The sequence below is a fragment of the Balaenoptera physalus genome (genome assembly GCF_965194825.1).
Source record: "Balaenoptera physalus genome assembly, chromosome: 1".
Classification (NCBI taxonomy): domain Eukaryota; kingdom Metazoa; phylum Chordata; class Mammalia; order Artiodactyla; family Balaenopteridae; genus Balaenoptera; species Balaenoptera physalus.
The window spans coordinates 141,873,707-141,893,022 of record NC_138882.1 but is presented as its reverse complement, the minus strand read 5'-3'; the positions used below and the strand labels follow the sequence as shown (position 1 = coordinate 141,893,022).

The window sequence follows — 19,316 nt, the reverse complement described above, 5'->3', positions numbered from 1 at the left end:
TACATATAAATACCTGGAGGAAGAATATTCGAGATTGAGAAAAGTGCAAGTGCAGTTCTTGTGGAGGCAACAGGCTCAGCACGATTGACAAATAGCCAGAAAGTAAGAGTGGCTAAAGCATTGTAAACATCAGAAGGGCAGCAGAAAATGAGGCAGGCGAGGTAGTCAGGTATTAGATGACATATAGCCCTGAAAGTCATGATAAAGTTTTGACTTATATACCCTAAGTGTGATGGGAAGTGAGTAGCACCTAAAATGTCCTTGAAAATGCTATTTAAGTAAAAGTGCTTATTTAAATTTGTACCTTATGTTTTGTACAATATTCAAAAAGTGAGAATTGTTAACAGAAGTTATGACTTCATTCGGAACTTAAATTACTTTATAAGACCCAGGCTTTCCTATTTCTAAAACACATATAAGATGACATATTAGGAAAAGCAATGTAATGATTACAAATGACATAATCCGATATAAGATTCTAGACAGAGTTCTCCTATTTTGAGACTTCCGTATGTGTGATCTATATATCAAAGAGTACATAAAACACATATGTGCGGTTTAATGAATAATTATAGCGTGAACTCGCATAACCATCACATAGAAATAGAATATTACCAGCACCGCAGGAACCCTTGCTATATGACTTTTTAAAAAAGAGCTTACCTAGTACTATAATCTGTGATAATTATCCACTTAAATGTCAACCGAGATCATGTGACCAATCTTTTTATGGGCAAAAGAAATGTTCCCTTAAGTCCATATTTAATTTCAATATGGAAATTGAGTATGTATCCACTTAAAATCTATTCACATTTCAGGATAGAGATGTTCTATCTCTAAGGCACTAATTTTTAATTTTAAACAAAAGATATATCAAGTGAATGAAAAAACCCCCAGAACTATATAGAGCTTGAAGAAAACACATACATCTTCATATATTTTTTGTGAAAGCAAACCTAGTAGTGATAGCTTTAAGATAAAAAGCACCTGATTAAAGTAAAATAAAAGTCATTCAAAAGTTTAAGATCTCATTATAGGTTTCATTACAACAAATTAGGTAAAATGAGGAGACTTCTTTGTTTCTCTGTAGTTTCTAGTACATGCTTAGCACTCAAATGTTAAATAGTAAATACGAATCAGGCTAATCACAGCATATCTAAAATGTTTTATTAAATTTAAACCTACTTAATATATTATAAAAACTTGACATGTCTCTGATTCATGACCTTTTACAATGTTAAAAATTAAACCTATGAAATCTAGATTTCTATATCTTTTTTTTTTTTTTCCTCAGCTCAAGTTTAATAAAACTACAGAAGACCAAAAGTGATACCCTACTACTATACACATCAGTTTGCCTGCCCCATAATACAGCTCAGGCCATTCCCTCCAGAGGAAGAAAGGCTGGCCTCCCCAACCCCTGCAGGAAAGGCCTGTCCTGTCCCACACCACATCTGGGCTGAGTGTAAGGTCTTGTGTTTTAAGCATGACAATAGTACAAAAGAGGTTTTGTTCTCATGGCCACCTACTGCAGCCTGGCCCTAAAATGGCCCAGTGCTCACTCTGCTTAGAGAAATATTCTTTGCTTTTCTGGACATCAGGCTTGATGGTATCACTGCCAGGCTTCCAGCCAGCTGGGCACACTTTCCCATGTTTGTCAGTAAACTAGAAAGCCTGAACTAGTCTCAGTGTCTCATCCACAGAACAGCCAACAGGAAGGTCATTTATGGTGATCTGTCGAAGGATACCTTTATCATCAATAATAAAAAGGCCCCTGAATGAGATGCCTTCATCCGCCTTTAAGACCCCATAGTCCTGAGCAATGGTGCGCTTGGGGTCTGGTATCAAGGGAATGTTCATGGGTCCTAGTCCTCCTTGTTTCTTGGGTGTGTTGATCCATGCCAGGTGACAGAAGTGCAAATCCACAGAAGCATGAATCACTTGGCAGTTGAGTTTCTTAAATTCTTCTGCCCTATCATTGAAAGTGATCTCCGTGGGGCACACAAAGGTGAAGTCAAGAGGGTAAAAGAAGAACACAACATATTTTCCTTTGTAGTCAGATAGGCTGATATCTTTGAACTGACCACTGGCATTACAGCAGTTGCTTTGAACTGTGGGGCACGGTGCCCAATTTTGGCATTTCCTGAAGACATATTGCTATCAGCAGTTCTCACAGACAAACCACAGAGGACAGTCAGGAAGGAGACACGCCTAGATTTCTATATCTTTTAAATGAATATTTTAGCAATAAACTACCAGAGAACAAGAAATATGTGTGGTCAAAATTAAACTAACACTATTTTAAAATAAAGAATTTCATATTAAAATTAGGTTACTCTCTAATGGAAAATTCTAAAAACCTTTTGCAAATGCATTTAAAATAGTAAAGGAAGAGGATGAAATATAATAAATAAAAGCAAGCTATAAAGACACAGGAAATGTGGAAAAAACTAAACGGACAACATGGATAAAAATAACATTCAGAAGTATCACTCTTAAATTGTAGTGTAGCATTACCTGAATTATGTGCCCTTTAATTTATGCACATGATGGATAGCTTGTTAAGGGGTTATACCATTATAATTGATAGTGGCTGAAGGCAGTCAGGCCATAATTTCTATTTAACGGATGGGATAGTAAGGGAACAAAGCCTGCAGTAGCATTTTAAAATAACTGCCTAGAAAGTTTACATTTATGTCCAAAGTGTTACCTATATTCTAGTCTTTTCTATGTTGAATTCTTTAAGAAAAAAAGAGAAAAATCAGCTGCAGCAAGATCCACATATTATTAAATCAAAATTCTGATTTAACCAATAACTAGAAAAATCTCACAATAAGTGGAAAAGAATTTTCAACTAACCATTTGATGGTCCATTTTTGTTCTCTTGTTCTTTAGAGCTTGTGGGAGAAGCAAATGGGCTCATTTGACAGGTTCCAGTTGTTGGTGAATAGGCTGTAACACTTATCTTCCTTCTGATTTTTGAAGAATCAAATGACTAGAAATAAATATTAATTTGGGACAAAAAGACTTATGTTTAGTTACAGATCTTTGGAAATAAATTTGAAAAACTCACAAAATTCAAACTAATACTCTTTTCCTTGATGTTTCTTTTCGGATTTTAAATATACACAATGATTATCTTGAAAGTGAACACTGTTATTTCAAGGTATGTACATTTTTCTGATCTCCATACTGATTAGGGCATCTCAATTTGATTTTATGAAATTTTAACATTAAATGGTTACTACCTTCTGAGATGGTATTTCCAAACAAGTAGAGATGGCTGACTCTCCCAATTACGTCCTGACATTTGTTGTTAGCTGAACGTGAAGTATAATTATGGGCCTAGACCAGAGAAACTCTCAGAAGTGTCTCTTAGTAAGACCCACAAGGAAATTCTAGGAAGGATTAGTGGTGTCCTTAACCTTCACAAAGTTGCTCTGACACAGTATCTTAATGATAAAACAAAAATAATGTTCAAACAATTGAGTATGGCATTTAAGGCCTTTGAGAATTTGATCTATTCTACACAAATCCTCTCTGCAGCTTCCTCCTCTGTGTTCCCATAGACCTTGTTCATACCTCTTACTGGAGTTAGTAAATTCTAATAATTTATTACATTTCTGTATACCCCATTAGAATTTAAGTTTCTGAAAATAAATATTATTTCATCCTTGTACTATAGAACTCAAAAATGTATGATGAATGAATGATTTAAAAGAAACAGCCCAGTAAACTTAGCCAGGCCACTCTACTCAGAATCTACTCATTTTTTCACTGGTTCATTCATCTATTATTAACTGGCGCCTGTAGTCCCAGTCACTTAGGTTATGCACGTTTGGGTCTCAGCTAGTCTTCCTTTGGTTTGGGGCCTCATTCATAATTCACTTCCTCCAAACACCCATTATCACACTATTAATTTCTTGCTCTTCTGAATTCTTTTTAAACATATTTTCTATAATGCTTACTAATCACCCAGCATTTGCTAACTAATGTGTATATAGGAAGAGAACAAATTGCTCTGGCCTCATAAACAGCAGAGAACAGGTCTAAAGGTAGTATGCTTGCTACAGAAATTCAGAGAAGAGGGAAAACCAAAGTGGGCTGCAGTAATCTCACAGAAGGATTCTTGTGAAGATGAAGGGTGAGGCTTAGATAAGTGCAAATAAAAGGTATGAAAAACCTGAAATCTAGAGGTGAAACAGACAGCACAGGGTGGATTTAGGGATAAAGGAAAGGTCTGAAGGTTCATGATATGTTGCCAACACTGTAGAATTAAACTTTAGCTTGGTTGCTGACTTGAAATAGTTATATAATTCTCCATTGTCACCTATTCTTTATTTTCAAGACACCATGGCAGAAATAGTGGCTATGTCACCTTTTTCAATAATCTTGGTATTAATTCCAGAATCTATAGCATCAATTTTTTTTTTTACAGGTAAGATTTTAAATGATAGATACTTCTTTGTATTGGGGGAACAAAAGGCATTACATCTTTTATTTTATGTATCCACAGTAGCCACAAATGTAACCAATATTTTTAAAAAAATCAAACTATAATATCAAGTTATAGCTCTAAAGTAATCTTTTTTGTAAGGTGAAAGGGTTTTAAGTCTCTTTAACAGGTGGTTATTATTACCTCTCCATCTTGAGTTTTCAGCTGTTTATAAGTATTCAGTCATAAACTATGACATTTATCCAATCCAACCCCACTTTTCTAAGAATTTATTGCCCAGAAATATTTCACTGTGTATGTACAAGAAATGAAAGTCACTAACCTAATGTACATTTACATCAATCTGTTTTCCTATTTTCACCAAAAATTATTTTTCCAATTGCCAAATATCTAAACATTGCAACTGTAGATCATACATTTCTCCCTGAAAACAATTTTCTAGCTTTCGTAAAATAAGTCTTTGTGTGTGTGTGCGTGCACGTGTGTGTATATATATATATAAATTTTTCCCCCTCACCTTAAAAATACTAAGTCTTCTCTTTTGCTTTCTTTCTTTCTTTCTTTCTTTTTTTTTGGTGATCTGTGTTGATTAAAATGTCTGTCTACAATCGTAATGTACTTAGAGGGGAAAAAAGAAAATCTACCTTTCCCTACTATCCCACTAAATATTCTTCAGTAAATAATGCATTTTTATATGTCTGCCTACTGATATACACAAATGCATAGTCTTACTTCTTTAAGTTCTTTTTCTCTCGAAGTTTAACCACGGTCCTCTAATTTTTAAACTCTGAAGATGCTTAAAAGTGATCCTAGAATCCTAAGAATTTCCATTCTGCCAACCCCCAAACGTTGAAGGACTTGGTCTTCTCATTAATCTCCTACAAAAGGAAGAGTTAAGAAGACTGGGATTTGATAGAAGACTGAGCTACTAATTGAGAAGTCTGGAACTCTTTCCATTCAGCAATGATGAGTGCTACCTACCAGGTCCTTTAGAAAAATAGAGAAAGAAAAAGTGAGAAGAACAGATTTGGCTAGAGAAGGGAAAGAATTCAGGATGCAAACAAAATATAAGGATATAGAAATCAGATAAGTCACAACTACTTTCTATAATAATTTACAACTGCTTGTAATATTTATTGACAAAGATATTTAACACCACACTAAAAAAAAAAAAAAAAAGATTCTGTCTAGGATTAGTCCAAATGCCACTGTACTTTTTGTAAGGTCAAACCTTGTACATTAGCAAAACTAAAATTTGGGCATTGATTTTTCTGCCCAGAAAAAAAGAAATGAATGTTCTCGCCATAATTTCAAATATATATGACATTTTCCTTCAATATCTTTCACAAATTGTAGCTTGCTTCATCACCTTGTTTAAAGCATATTCTACCAAAAAGGTGCCTGTATTTTATTGATTTTTACTTATTATAAACAGTCTAGAAAGTACTAACTAAGGGTTCTTTCAGGATGAAATGTGGGATATAATGGATCTGCTATTATTATTATGAACTACTAGACTATGCTATCACTGAAATATTTAAAAATACAGGTACTGTAGGTATTTGGACAACCAGAAGCAAAAGAAAAATTAGAGTAGCTACAGGGAGACAATTCTTTATAATCTTATACTGGTTAATTAGGTTATTGGAATGTTTCACCTAAGGCAGTATTATAAATCACTAGTACTTAATATAGAATTTACATTAGAAAATTTTAAATACTAGCTGTCTCAGGGATTTTTCACGATTTGGGCCTAGGGTTCCTAGAAGAATCCTAAATATCAACTAACTTTTTATCAGTTGCCACAATTATCACCCTTAATGACTCTAATAATGTTTAGGTTTTGTTATTTCTAATGGTAGTTATGGAGAACAAAAGCATTTTGCACTTACCCAGTGATCTTACAGGGACAGCAGGGAAAGGATATAACCAATATATTAGATCTGTGCTGATGACAATGTTCTATTTCTTGATTGGGTGTTTGATACCCAGGGATACACATTTGTTAAAACTCATTGAACTGTACACTCAAGATCTGTGAATTTCACAATCTATAAATTTTACTTTGATAAAAACATTTTAACAGGAAAAATAAAACATTGGCTAAAAAGTTGATACACTGTGTTTCTATTTGTGCTCACTACTGTTCCACAATTTTAAGACATTAAAATATTAATTTTAATATTAAAGACATGACCATTTTGTTACTCTCTTGCACTGTAGTCTTCAGTAAGTTTTTAAAGATGTATTTTCATGGCTATTATCATTCCTTCATATGTCCTCCTATTTTTTCAGAAGAGAAAGTGAATCCTACCTCAAATATATTTTTGTTTATTGAAGTATGATTTACTTACAATAAAATGCACAGATCTTAAGTGTCGGGCTTGCTGAGTTCTGATAATTGTATACACTGATGCCACCACCACCCAAGATGAAGAACATTTCTGTCATCCCAGAAGATTCCCTTGTACCCATTTCCACTCAATTCCCACTCTGCAGCCCAGAAGCAACCACTTTCTAATTCCTATAACCATAGCTATTTTTGCCTATTCTTGAACTTCATATAAATTAAATACATAACTCTTGTGTTTGGCTTCTTCTTTTCAATGTGTTTTTGAGATCATCTATGTTGGTGTGAGTGGTAAGATTGTGTTCCTTTTAATTTTACTATTCCTTTGTATAAATGTACCAGAATTTGTTTTTCTACTCTCCTGTCGAAGGACATTTGGGTTATTTCCAGTTTAGGGCTATTATGAATTACAGTGCTAAGGAACATTTTTGTATATGTCTTTTGTGGATATATGATTTTATTTATTTGGGAAGCCCAGGAATGGAATTGCCAGGCTATAGGATGGATATAGATTTATTTTCTATATATAAAATAAAGGCTAAATAGTTCTGTAAAGTGTTTGTATCATTTTAAATTACCATCAATAAATGAGAGTTCCAAATGCTGCACATCCTCACCAACCTTTAGGTTGTTTTAGACATTCCAGTGTTGATTTTTAAAGCCATTCTGTTTTGTTGTTGTTATTTAGCTATTCAAGTGAGTGGGAATGGTATTCCTTTGTGGTTTTAATTTGTATTTCCAATGACTAATGATGTTGAACATTTTTTCATGTGCTAATTGTCCATTTAAACATTTTATTTGTCTTAGATTTATAAAGCTGGACAGTTGCTGATTTGGTGATTGTTAGGTCACTCAGACTATGTAAATATAATGTATTGATCTTTCTAAATGTTCTGCTGGGTTTTTAATTGTTTACAAATTTCTTTTTGTATTGAAAGCAAAAAAGACAAAGTATCTTTCAGAGGACTGTGTACCAGCCAAAGGGATCTGGAATATCATCTTAGGGCCACTCTTCTTAAAGTGGGAAATCCTGTTATTAGTGACAACATGGATGAACCTGGAGGACATTATGCTGAGTGAAATAAGACAGAGACAGAAAGACAAACACTGCATGGTATCACTTAATAGGGGAAAAAAATAAAGTCCAACTCACAGAAACAGAGAGTAAAAAAGTGGTTGTTAGTGGCTGGGGGATGGGAGAAATAGAAAGAGGTTGATAAAGGGTACAAACTTTCAGTTATAAGATGAATACGTCTGAGAATCTAATGTATAACATGGTGACTATAACTGATAACACTGTATCATACAGTAACTGAAATTTGCTAAAAGGGTAGAACTTAAACGTTCTCACCAAAAAAAGAAAAAGAAAAAAAGAAAAATTTGAAGTGATGGATGCATTAATTAATTTGATGGGAGGAATCCTTTCACAATGTGTGTGTGTGTGTGTGTGTGTGTGTATACACACACACACACACACTGTGTATATATATTCACAATATATACATCAAATCATCACATTGTATACTTTAAATATCTTATATTTTGGTCAATTATATCTCAATAAAACTGAAAAAAAGGGAAAGCCTTAGATCATCCTTTTTTTTGTTCTCCTTTCCCTATTTCCTATTTTAGACCAGATCTTCTGTCCTAAAAACTTGACTCCTACGCTACACAGACATACTCATTAGATTCTTGAGTGTCTCCATAACTCCTGAATGATTTGTATAAAAAAACCTGAAGTTAGGAATACGTCATCCCTTGTGCCAAACCTTGTGAGTCAAGACTATTCCTTGATAAGATTCATGCAAAACACTTACACTGGCATATGGATGGACCAAACCTACTTAATCTCCTATTACAGGATTGAGAGAAGCAATGGGGGGCTTTCATGTAGAAAGAGGAGGTGGGAAACCAAGAGAGGGAAGATGAATGTATATATCCAAGTCACTCGGGAACTTTTATGCAGATGCAAAAAACTTAAGTCAAAACTTATGTTTAATAGGAGATGGACAAATGTAACTCCATGTTTACTACTAGAAACCAAAGCTTTGTGGTAACTGTTGAATTTATAAGGAGGGAAGGATAGCATGAACCTGTTTGTTCTTTCCCTGATACCTTCCTCTCATTCCTGAACTACAGAAGACTGACCTCCCTTGGGCTTTGGTGAATCTATCACCAGTGTGTGTTTACGGTTTTAATGGATACTTCCTTTCCTTTCTGCTATACTTTTGCTATATACTTCTGCTATATGTTGATCCTTTCCCCTTCCTCTTCTTTTCTCCAAGAAAACACAATGAATAAAGACTTACTGACACTGAAAAAAAGAAGATATAATAATTATAAATACACACACACATACACATCTAACAAGAGAGCCCCAAAATACAAGGAGCAAAAACTGGCAGAATTGAGGGAAGAAATAGAAAATTCAACCATAATAGTTGGAAACTTCAGTGTCCCACTTTCAACAATGGATAGACCAACTAGACAGAAAATCAGCAAGGAAACAGAAGACTTGAACAACACTATATACCAATAAGACCTAACAGATATCTATCGAACCCTCCACCCAACGAAAGCAGAATACACATTCTTCTCAAGTGCATATGTAACATTAGCCAGGACAGAAGATATGTTAGGCCATAAAACAAATCTCAGTAAATTTAAAAAGATTTGGATCATGTAAAGAATGTTTTCTAATCACAATGGAATAAAATCAGAAATTAAAGAAAGAAGGACATTTGGAAAATACAAAAATACATGGAAATTAACAAACTCCTAGATAACCAATCAAAAGGGAAATTAGAAAATACATTGAGGAGAATGAAAATGAAACACAACACATGTAAAAACTTACGGGATGAAGAGAAAGCAGTACTCAGAGAGAAAGTTAAACACTTACATTAAGAAAGAAGAAAGCTCTCAAATCAATAACTTATCCTTCCACCTTAAGAAAGAAGAAAAAGAGCAAACTAAAACCAAAGCAAGCAGAAGGAAAGAAATAATAAATACTAATATTAAAGAGAAAACAAATGAAATGGAAAATAAGAAAATAGAGAAGATCAATGAATCTAAAAGTTGGTTCTTTGAAAAGAAAATTGACAAACCTTTATCTAGACTGACTAAGAAAGAAATGAGAATCAAATTACTAAAATCAGGAATGGGGGGTGGACATTACAACTGACCTTGGAGAAATAAAAGGTATTATAAGGGGATACTATGAACAATTGTATGCCAATAAATTAGATAATCTAGATGAAATGGACAAATTCCCCAAAATACGCAGCCTACCAGGACTGAATCATGAAGAAATGGAAAATTGGAACGCATCAATAGCAAGTAAAGAGATTAGATCAATTCAGAAAACTTGTCAAAAAGAAAAGCGTGGGACTGGAGAGCTTCACTGGTGAATCCTGCCAACATTTAAAGAAGAATTGACACCAATTCTTCTCAAACTCTATCAAAAAACAGGGAACACTCCCTAACGCATTCTATGAGACCACATTACTCTGATACTAGAACCAAACAAATACCTTACAAAAAAAGAAAACTACAGACTAATCTCCCTTATGAATACAGATGCAAAAATCCTCAACATTCCTGCAAACTGAAACCAGAGAAAAATAAGAATTATATATTATGACCAAGTGGGATTTATCCTGTGAAAGCAAGGTTGGTTCAATATACAAAAACCAATCAATATAATACATCATATTAATAGAATAAAGGAAAAAAACCCACACGATCATCTCAATAGATGTAAAAAAGCATTTGACAAAAATGCAATTCTTTCATGATAAAAAATAATCATCAAACTAGGAATAGAAGGGAAGTGTCTCAATCTGACAGAGGGCATTTAGGAAAAACTCACAGCTAACATCATATTTAATGGTAAAAGACTGGATGCTTTCCCCCTAAGATCAGGAACAAGGCAATGATATCTGTTCTTGCCACTCTACCCAACATTGTTCTGGAGGTTCTAGCCAGGGCAATAAGCAAGAATGAGAAAAAAAGGCATCCGATGGGAAAGAAAAATGACATGATCTGATATATAGAATATCCTAAATAATCTATAAGAAAGTATTAGAGCTAATACACGAGTTCAGCAAAGTTACACAATACATGATCAATATACAAAAATTAGCTGTGTATCTATACACTAGCAATGACCGATCTAAAGTGAAATTATAAAAACGTTTACATTAGCACCAAAAAGAATAAAACACTGAGGAATAAGTATAACCCAAAAGTATAAGACTTGTATACTAAAAACTACAAAACATTGTTGAAAAAAATTAAAGAAAATCAAAATAAATAGAAATAGATCCTGTGTTCATGGTTTAGAAGACTTACTAATTTTTAAAATGGCAGATTCAGTGTAATTCCTATCAAAAGTACAAATTTTTCTTTTTCAGAAATGACAAGGTGACCCTAAAATTCACAGGGAATTGCAAGGCATATGGAACAACAGAAGCAATCTTGAAAAAGAACAACAAAGTTGGAGGACTCACACTTCCTAATTTCAAATTTATAGTAATTAAAAACTTTTTATTTTGAAAACTTATAGTAATCAACACAGCATGGTAGTGGCATAAGTTCAGATCTACAACCAAATGGAACAGATTCGAGAGTCCAGAAATAAATCCATGAATTTATAGTCAACTGATCTTCAACAAGGGTTCTAAGGCCATTCAATGGGGGAAATAATAGCTTTCAACAAACAGTGCTAGGACAAATGAATATCCACATGCCCCTAACCTCATACCATGTACAAAGATGAACTCAATAAGGTCTTAAATGTAACGTAAGTGCTAAAACTATAAAACTCTTAGAAAGAAACACAGTGAAAGTTTGCATTACCATAGACTGTACAACAGTTTCTTAGATATGACACCAAAAGCACAAGCAATCAAAGAAAAAATAAATTGGACTTCATCAAAATTTAAAACTTTTGTGTATCAAAGTATACTATCAAGAAAGTGAAAAGACAACACACAGAACTGATGAAAGTATGTGCAAATCATATATCTGACAAGGTAACAGTATTCAGAACTCATAAAGAATTCTTACAATTCAACAGTAAAAAGACAACCCAATTAAAAAATGGGCAAAAGATTTGAATAGATATTTCTCCAAAGAAAATATACAGATGGCCAGTAAGTACATGGAAAGATGTTCAACATCATCAGGGAAATGCAAATTAAAACCACAATGAAATAGCACTTCACACCCAGTAGGGTGGCTAGAATCAAAAATTAAGAAAATAACAAGTGTTGATGAGGATGTGGAGAAAATGGAACCCTCGTACACTGATAGTGGGAATGTAAAATGGTGCAGCTGCTGTAGAAAAGAGTTTGGCAATTTCGCAAAAAGTTAGACAGAATTACCGTATGACCCACCAATTCCACCCCTAGGTACGTAATCAAGAAAACTGAAAACATGTTCATACAAAACATTGTACAAGAATGTTATATACAACATTATTCATAATAGTCAAAAAGTGGAGACAACCCAAATGTCCTTCAGCTGAGGAATGGATAAATAAAAGGTGATATACCCATACAAAAGAATATGATTCAGCCATAAAAAGGAATAAAGTACTGTTACATGTGACAACATGGATAAACCCTGAAAATGTTATGCTAAATGAAAGAAGTCAGTCACATATTGTATGATTCCATTTATATAATATGTCCAGAATAGGCAAATCCACAGAGACAGCAAATAAATTAGTAGTTGCCAGGGACTGGGGGGGTGGGGGGGAGGAAATTGATACTAACTGCTAATAGGTAACGGATTTCTTTTTGGGGTGATGGAAATGTTCTAAAATCAGATAGCAGTGATGGCTGCACAATGTAATGAGTATATAATAAACCACTGGTGTATACTTTAAAATTATGAATTTTATATTACATGAATTATATCTCAATAAAAAGTGCTAAAATTAAAAAAAGAGAACTGAACTGTCAAAAAGTATATGAGATAATTGGAGAATTTGAACAAAGATGTTCATTTGATGATTAAGGAATTAATTTTGAGAGATATGATAATACTATTATAGTTTTTTTAAAGTTTATCTTTTAGAAATAATTACTGAAGTATTTAGGATGATATGGATGATGTTTGAGATTTGCTTCAAATCATCTAGTATGGGGGATACTGAAGTATGCGTAGGACTATAAATGAAACAAGATTAGCCTTGTGTTGATAATTACTGAAGCTGGGTAATGGGCAGTGCATTCTCCATAATCAAAATTCTCCAAAATCAAAAGGTAAAAAAAGGAATCAATATTTGGTAACTGTAGTGAAATAAGGAATCTATAAAATAATCATCAATGAATTAAAAAAAAAACCATTAGGAGAAAGATTGACAGAGAATTTTATTATGGGTGGATCAGGCTGGTAACACATGAAACCAAGACCATTTTGTGCCTCCTGAGGTGATGAGACAGGAACTACACAGACTACCTATGAGGCATTCTTATCAAAATATGAACCAGAATCTAATCAAGCCTCTAGTTTTAACTACAAGTTTTATAGGAAATATGAAGATTAGAGAAATCACTTAAAGGACACCACAAGAAAACAATCAACCAAATCTAGAATGTGAAATATGGAAAAAATATTTCAGTTTTTTCCAAAAAATAAATTACAAGAAAAAGAGTGAGATTTTAAAAGATTTAAAAGAAGTTGGGGGGAAAAAAATTATCAAGGTTCATAAGAACCACTACAATGTGTAAACCTTGTTTGGATCCTGATTTTAATAAGCCAACTGTAAAAGGACATTTTGAAACAACTATAGAAATGTGAATATAAACTGGGTGAAAGATATTATTGGGACTTCCCTGGTGGCACAGTGGTAAAGACTCCGCGCTCCCAATGTAGGGGGCCCGGGTTCAATCCCTGGCCGGGGAACTAGATCCCACACGCGTGTCGCAACTAAGAGTTCACATGCCACAACTATGGAGCCCATGCACTGCAACTAAGGAGCCCATGAGCCACAGCTAAGACCTGGCACAACCAAATAAATAAATAATAATTTTAAAAAGATATTATTAAGGAGTTACTTCTTATTTTGTAAGATATGATAATGGCACTACAGTTATGAAAGAAGTCATTATCTGTTAGAAATGTATACTGAAGAATATTTTGATGAAATAACATGTCTGGGATTTGTAAAATTCCAGGAAAAAATATACAGATACATACACACATATATACATTAATATATGTGTACATATATATATAAATAGATGAAGCAAAATTAGCAAAATGTTAATAATTTTTGAAGCTGGGTGATGGTTACATGGTAGTTCACTGTATTATTGTCTCTACTTTTGTGTATGTTCGAAAATTTCCGTAATAAGAAGGTAAGGAAGGAAGGGAAGAAGAGGGAGGAAGGGGGAGAAAAAGGAGCAGACGAGCCAAATCAATAAGTAAGCCTACAGAATGTGAGCTATAATATTTCCTAATGCCCTGAAGTCCCAAGTTCTTTCTAATTTCAGGAGTCAGTAAAAGCCTTATCTCAGAGAGGTAAGATAAGGTTAGGCCATGGGAATAATCAAACTTAGAAGTATCCTACTAACGGTAAGGGAATAATTTCGACTGGGTATGTATGTCCAAATCAGCAAACCTCCCCCAAACCTGCACTGCATTCCTTCTAACAGCATGCCTATTGAGTTGGCCTTGGTAGGAAGTATGCTCCTTCCCTTCCCAATCTGCAGCATCTGCTTCTCCCATTCCTTCTCTGAAGTTGCCTGAAAGAGATTAGGTCAAGCTGGCTAGGTATATGACCAGGTAGCCAGCTGTCCCTATAAATTCATCTGGACTGCCACTGGCAACAGTTTGTAATAAATAATTCCACTTTGTTTCTGAAAATTCATCTAGAAACAGTGCTTGGAGGGCAATAACTTCAGCAACCCCAATATTGCAATGATAAATCAAAACCTTCATCACTCATTACCCCCCAACAATTTGAGAGGTTCAGCAAGTAGTGGTACTCGTAGTATATACTCTATATATATTAAAGGAAGATAACACGGAATGATCCATACCTCTGTTCTCCCTATTAGGGGAATCATAAGGAAAATTACTTTTGCAGACTTGCCCTAACATCATGGAGCATTAATCACCATGAAGGTCTGTAGCCACATTGGGAGCACTGGGATTTTGTAGTTCTAATTATTGCTGGGAGAGGAAACACCAGTTGTTTAGAATGAACAGGCTCCACTTCAACCAACTGGCATGTAAGAGCCATCTCCTTTCCTTGGACACCAGAGTCTTCTTCCTTCAGCATCATATGGGTAAGGCAAAATCACCACAAAGTTACTACTAGTTCCTCTGTAGCTTCACAGCAATTAGGTGCTCTTAGAATTATAGGTAAATGTCTGATTTTCCTTCGCACGGACTAAGGCAGCCTCAATGGGATCACTGGTATGTAGGCAGATTCTTGGGAACCAGGCTGCTTCAGGGCTTAGCTGTTACTGGAATGTATAGAATCATAAATGTAGCTAAAGAGAGAAGCCTAGACTTAGCACCAGAGCAAAAGCTGTCAGATCTAAGATAGAGCTGCGAACAAATTATGAGGCAAGATACAAAAGCTGAAAATATCAGAAATAATAATAAATATTAGAAATAGGTTAGAAAACCGAAATGTTGAAGGCCCAGGCTAGGATGCTAGGAACCTGCATTTAGCAGTTGGTGGCCATGTGGTACCAAGCTAAGTCAACTGGTTTAAAGGTACAGAATTGGGCCAAACATAACGATGTATTTTTCTAATACAGGATATTAGCTGTGTCACTGGCTACCTTGACACAGCCTAATCCGGAGAAAAAATGGATAGAAAGCTTGCCATGACGACAACTGTACTTTATGAAAAGGATGAATTCCTAAATGGCCATTCTCTTCCATTCAAATGATGTTACCACCTCCCAAAGAACAGTTTTGGGGCAGGAAAGAACAGTATTTCATTTCAAGCTGGACTACTCATCTACCAAAATACCATTCTGACCAAAGAAACAGATGCAAAATTACAGTCACAGCTGCATTCTGTACAGAACAAGTTGGATAATGGTGTTCTAAATTGCTAATTACACCGCTAATGATTTTTTTAGTGGCAATGCAGTATTTTGCCACCTTTATTTAAATTTTTTTAAAAAGCATCTAGGAAGTTTTAAAAATGGTGAATACCAGTGAGTCTTCTGAAGAGAAATTCCATATAAAACCCATTTCTTGAAATGGCATTCTCATACAGGATCTCACATAGGAGCCCATTTACTGACTAGCTATTTGTTTTAATTTACTTTCTCACCAATTTACTTTCATTTAAGATTACTAAGGCCATAAGTATCCCAGTATTAGTGTTTGTATCTAGATCCAATATTGGTAATGAAAAGATAATAAACTAGCATATGTCATGATATGCTGGTATTGGTAATGTGCTATGATGAGATTTACAAAAAGTAATAGCAACAGTACAATTTTATTCTTATTGTGACAACCACAGTGAAATTTATTACAGTGTTAGTATTTAATTGTTTATTCATGCCAGCGTAGCTGTGGGGGTAATTACCTTTTTGACATAAAAATGTTGTTAATGCTTTTATTTCAATTTAGCAGATTAGAGAATGCAGATTAAAGCACTGCCATTGTTCCATCTTTATTTATCTGCATTTAAGTGGCAGAGCATTTTTTTTCTACAAATAGTGAATTAATTTCTACTAAATTATTTCATTAAGGCTTCAAATAATTTGCCCTTTAAATAAAAACCTCAAGCTGGCCAGGAATTTCCATATATTAGATTACAAATTTTATATGTAGAAAATGGTGTACCAATAACAATTATGTTGCAGTGGGGTTTTTTTTTGATACTTTTTACATTTAGTATGAGGTAAATTAGCTGTTAAAAAATTAAAAACACAATCTTATTACGCAATTACAAACTCATAAGTAAATACTTACATTTGCTTTTAACAGATCATCCAATTTCAGTGATCTTTTAACACTGCAAACAAAATAGTTAAAGACATCTTAGATTTAATATGCTTTAAGTAGCCAAGTATTTAAGAGTAATCTATATAAACAAAGATTCTAAGTTACTTTCACCAACTAAAGGAGAATACCTATGAAGAAAGCAATTTTCACAATGATGAAACTGTTTTTTTGATAGCATATATCAAGATGAAATCATAATTAAATATTTAAATGGATTTTTATATATGTAGTTTTATATATATGCACCATTATACAATTCAAACACTAAAGTTAGATTATAAAATAATCTTAGTAAAAAATTAATATATTTGTGTGTTTTAAAATACCACTAACAAAAATTATACATAAAAGGAAAATAATTTACATACCTTCAATGGAGATGTTGAAAGTATATTATTTGCAGAAATAATACACTAGCTATTAAAATAAAAGTATGAGCAAGGTGAAAAAGTTTTGCACATTATTCTAGCTTTAAACATGATTCAGTGCTACCAGACTATGACTTAACTGAGGAACAGATGCTCTATGTCTTTATAAGTCCCCAATCCATAAGAAACTATTTTTTGTCTCCTTCACTAAACTGATTCAGGAACATGCCAGGCTCTCTCTGTGCAAAACCTGTTCTGCTAAACTGGATGCCCAGCTGTTGGTGACAATGCTTAGAAAGGAAAGCTGAATATTTATAATACTTTATTTCATACAGCTGTCTTCTAAAGAGCAGTCATCAACATTTTATTGAACACAGACTAAATGCTCAAAGGAGAAAAAGGTCAATATAAATTAAAACTAGTTTTCCCAGTGACAAATGCGACGTTAAAAGTACTTTCTCGATCTCTGAGAAAAAGAAATTGTTATTTAAAATATTAGAGAATTTGAGCATAAAGCAAACAAATTTTATTATAAAGGTTGTACTACAGAAAACAAAACAAAATTTATAGATCCTAGAAAATGACTATTCATAAATAACTGACTACTGACTTTCAAGCAAGTGACAGAAGCAGGAATAGAAGAGATGGACAATTTATAAAAATTACTCAGCAATAAATATTAAATACAAAAATTTAATCTATCTAAAATAGTTCACTTAATTTTGCTATTATATCTACATTAGCCTATCACATAACATTATTTCTTAAAATTAACTAAATTGGTTTAAAGAATTACTCATATCTTTTAAAAGTCCACTTGAAATCAATTTAATGTGAATTCTCAATGAAGCAAGAAGAGAACAGAGGTTATGAACAAACAAAAATGGCAGCTAATCCTAAAAAGTACTCATATTTAGCTTTGGAATATATATTACCCTATTCAGGTGTGTGAGATGTTTTTGTGTTTATAAAACTTCAAAAGTAGAAATCAAAAACTAAAAGTACACAGTACAGCATTTTTCAGCCTTTGTTTTTAAATGCTGTTAAGATGAAATAATACTTTATAGAAGTAAACAACCCCCACCCCCGATATTAACCATTCAAAATATTCTTGCTTTATTAGTGATGGTTAATTCTTAGAGAAACTAAATGTTTGTATTTAAAAGGTTTCCAGTTTAGGTCCTAGGTTGATCTAAGAAGCCCAAGGAGATATGTAAAAGTAAATAAGAAAGTGATCTGAGTTAGACTGTTATCTCTCACTCTAACAGTTTAGTAAGAATCTAAAAACATGACTTATTGTGGGTAATGTGGTTCTCAGATAATTCAGGCATCTAATATCCAAAAGCTGGTAATAGTTACAAGAATCATAAAGACATTTACTAGACAAGACTAGGAGAAACCTAAGAGATTACTTAGGTCATCCAATAGGGAAGAGTTGGTGTGATTTGCCCCCTATCACACAGTTTGAGGGAGAGAAACTCAGATTTTAATCCCTGTTCATAATAAATCCTTGTTGAATTGAGGGGGAGGAGCTAAAGAAGAGGTAAAGAAGAACAAACCTACTAGAGGAATTTATGACCACCTATTTTTACCATTCTGGTAGAACTGGGCCCAGTGTCAAGATATCAGTTATTAAATTAAGCACCTACTAAATGCTTTTACCCTTTTTAAAAAACTCACAAACAACCGTAGCACAGATGATGCTAAGTGGATTAGGATGATCTTAACAGAAACAGAGAGGAAGAGATGGATGAAACACACAAAGGAAGGACAGGCAAAACTTGATTAGATATGTGGGACAAATATTTTCCTAAAGTTCTTACTCATTTGCTACCAGTATTAGTTAGCAATTAAAAGCGATATATCTCTGGTAGTTCTGTAAAGTAAAAAGCAGCTCTTGTGGTTACTACCTTGGTTTTAAAAAAATGGGCACCCCCAAATAGGCAAAGAACTCAAATTGACAGTTCTCCAAAGAAGATATACAAATGGCTGGTAAACACAAGAAACGAGGCTCAACATCGCTAATATTAGGGAAATGCAAATCAGAACCACACACACACAAATCAGAACCACAAAATACCACTTTACAACCATCAGGATGGCTACTATCAAAAAAACCAGAAAATAAGTGTTGGCCAGGATAGAGAAA

General features: G+C 33.8%; 1 protein-coding gene and 2 pseudogenes across 6 annotated transcripts in view; 1 reads left to right on the top strand and 2 right to left on the bottom strand.

The window, feature by feature from the left end:
• Nucleotides 1–19,316, top strand: part of LOC309656812 (keratin, type II cytoskeletal 8 pseudogene) — a 411,180-nt pseudogene that overhangs the window by 13,565 nt on the left and 378,299 nt on the right. The window lies entirely within an intron of this gene.
• Nucleotides 1–19,316, bottom strand: part of ITGB3BP (integrin subunit beta 3 binding protein) — a 92,872-nt gene that overhangs the window by 54,854 nt on the left and 18,702 nt on the right. For 3 of the 4 annotated variants that reach the window (XM_082454008.1, XM_082454006.1, XM_082454007.1), the window contains exons 2-3: nt 16,767–16,809; nt 2,860–2,995 (exon numbers count right to left, since the gene is read on the bottom strand). In XM_082454008.1, the coding sequence (XP_082310134.1) occupies nt 2,860–2,995; nt 16,767–16,809 (179 nt within the window). Of the gene's footprint in view, nt 1–2,859; nt 2,996–5,188; nt 5,335–16,766; nt 16,810–19,316 lie in introns of those variants that run through there. The other variant, XM_082454009.1, reaches the window with a different exon arrangement.
• LOC309657020 (peroxiredoxin-1 pseudogene) lies at nt 1,526–2,153 on the bottom strand (annotated as a pseudogene). Its single transcript has one exon. The product of its transcript is annotated as a peroxiredoxin-1 pseudogene (transcript).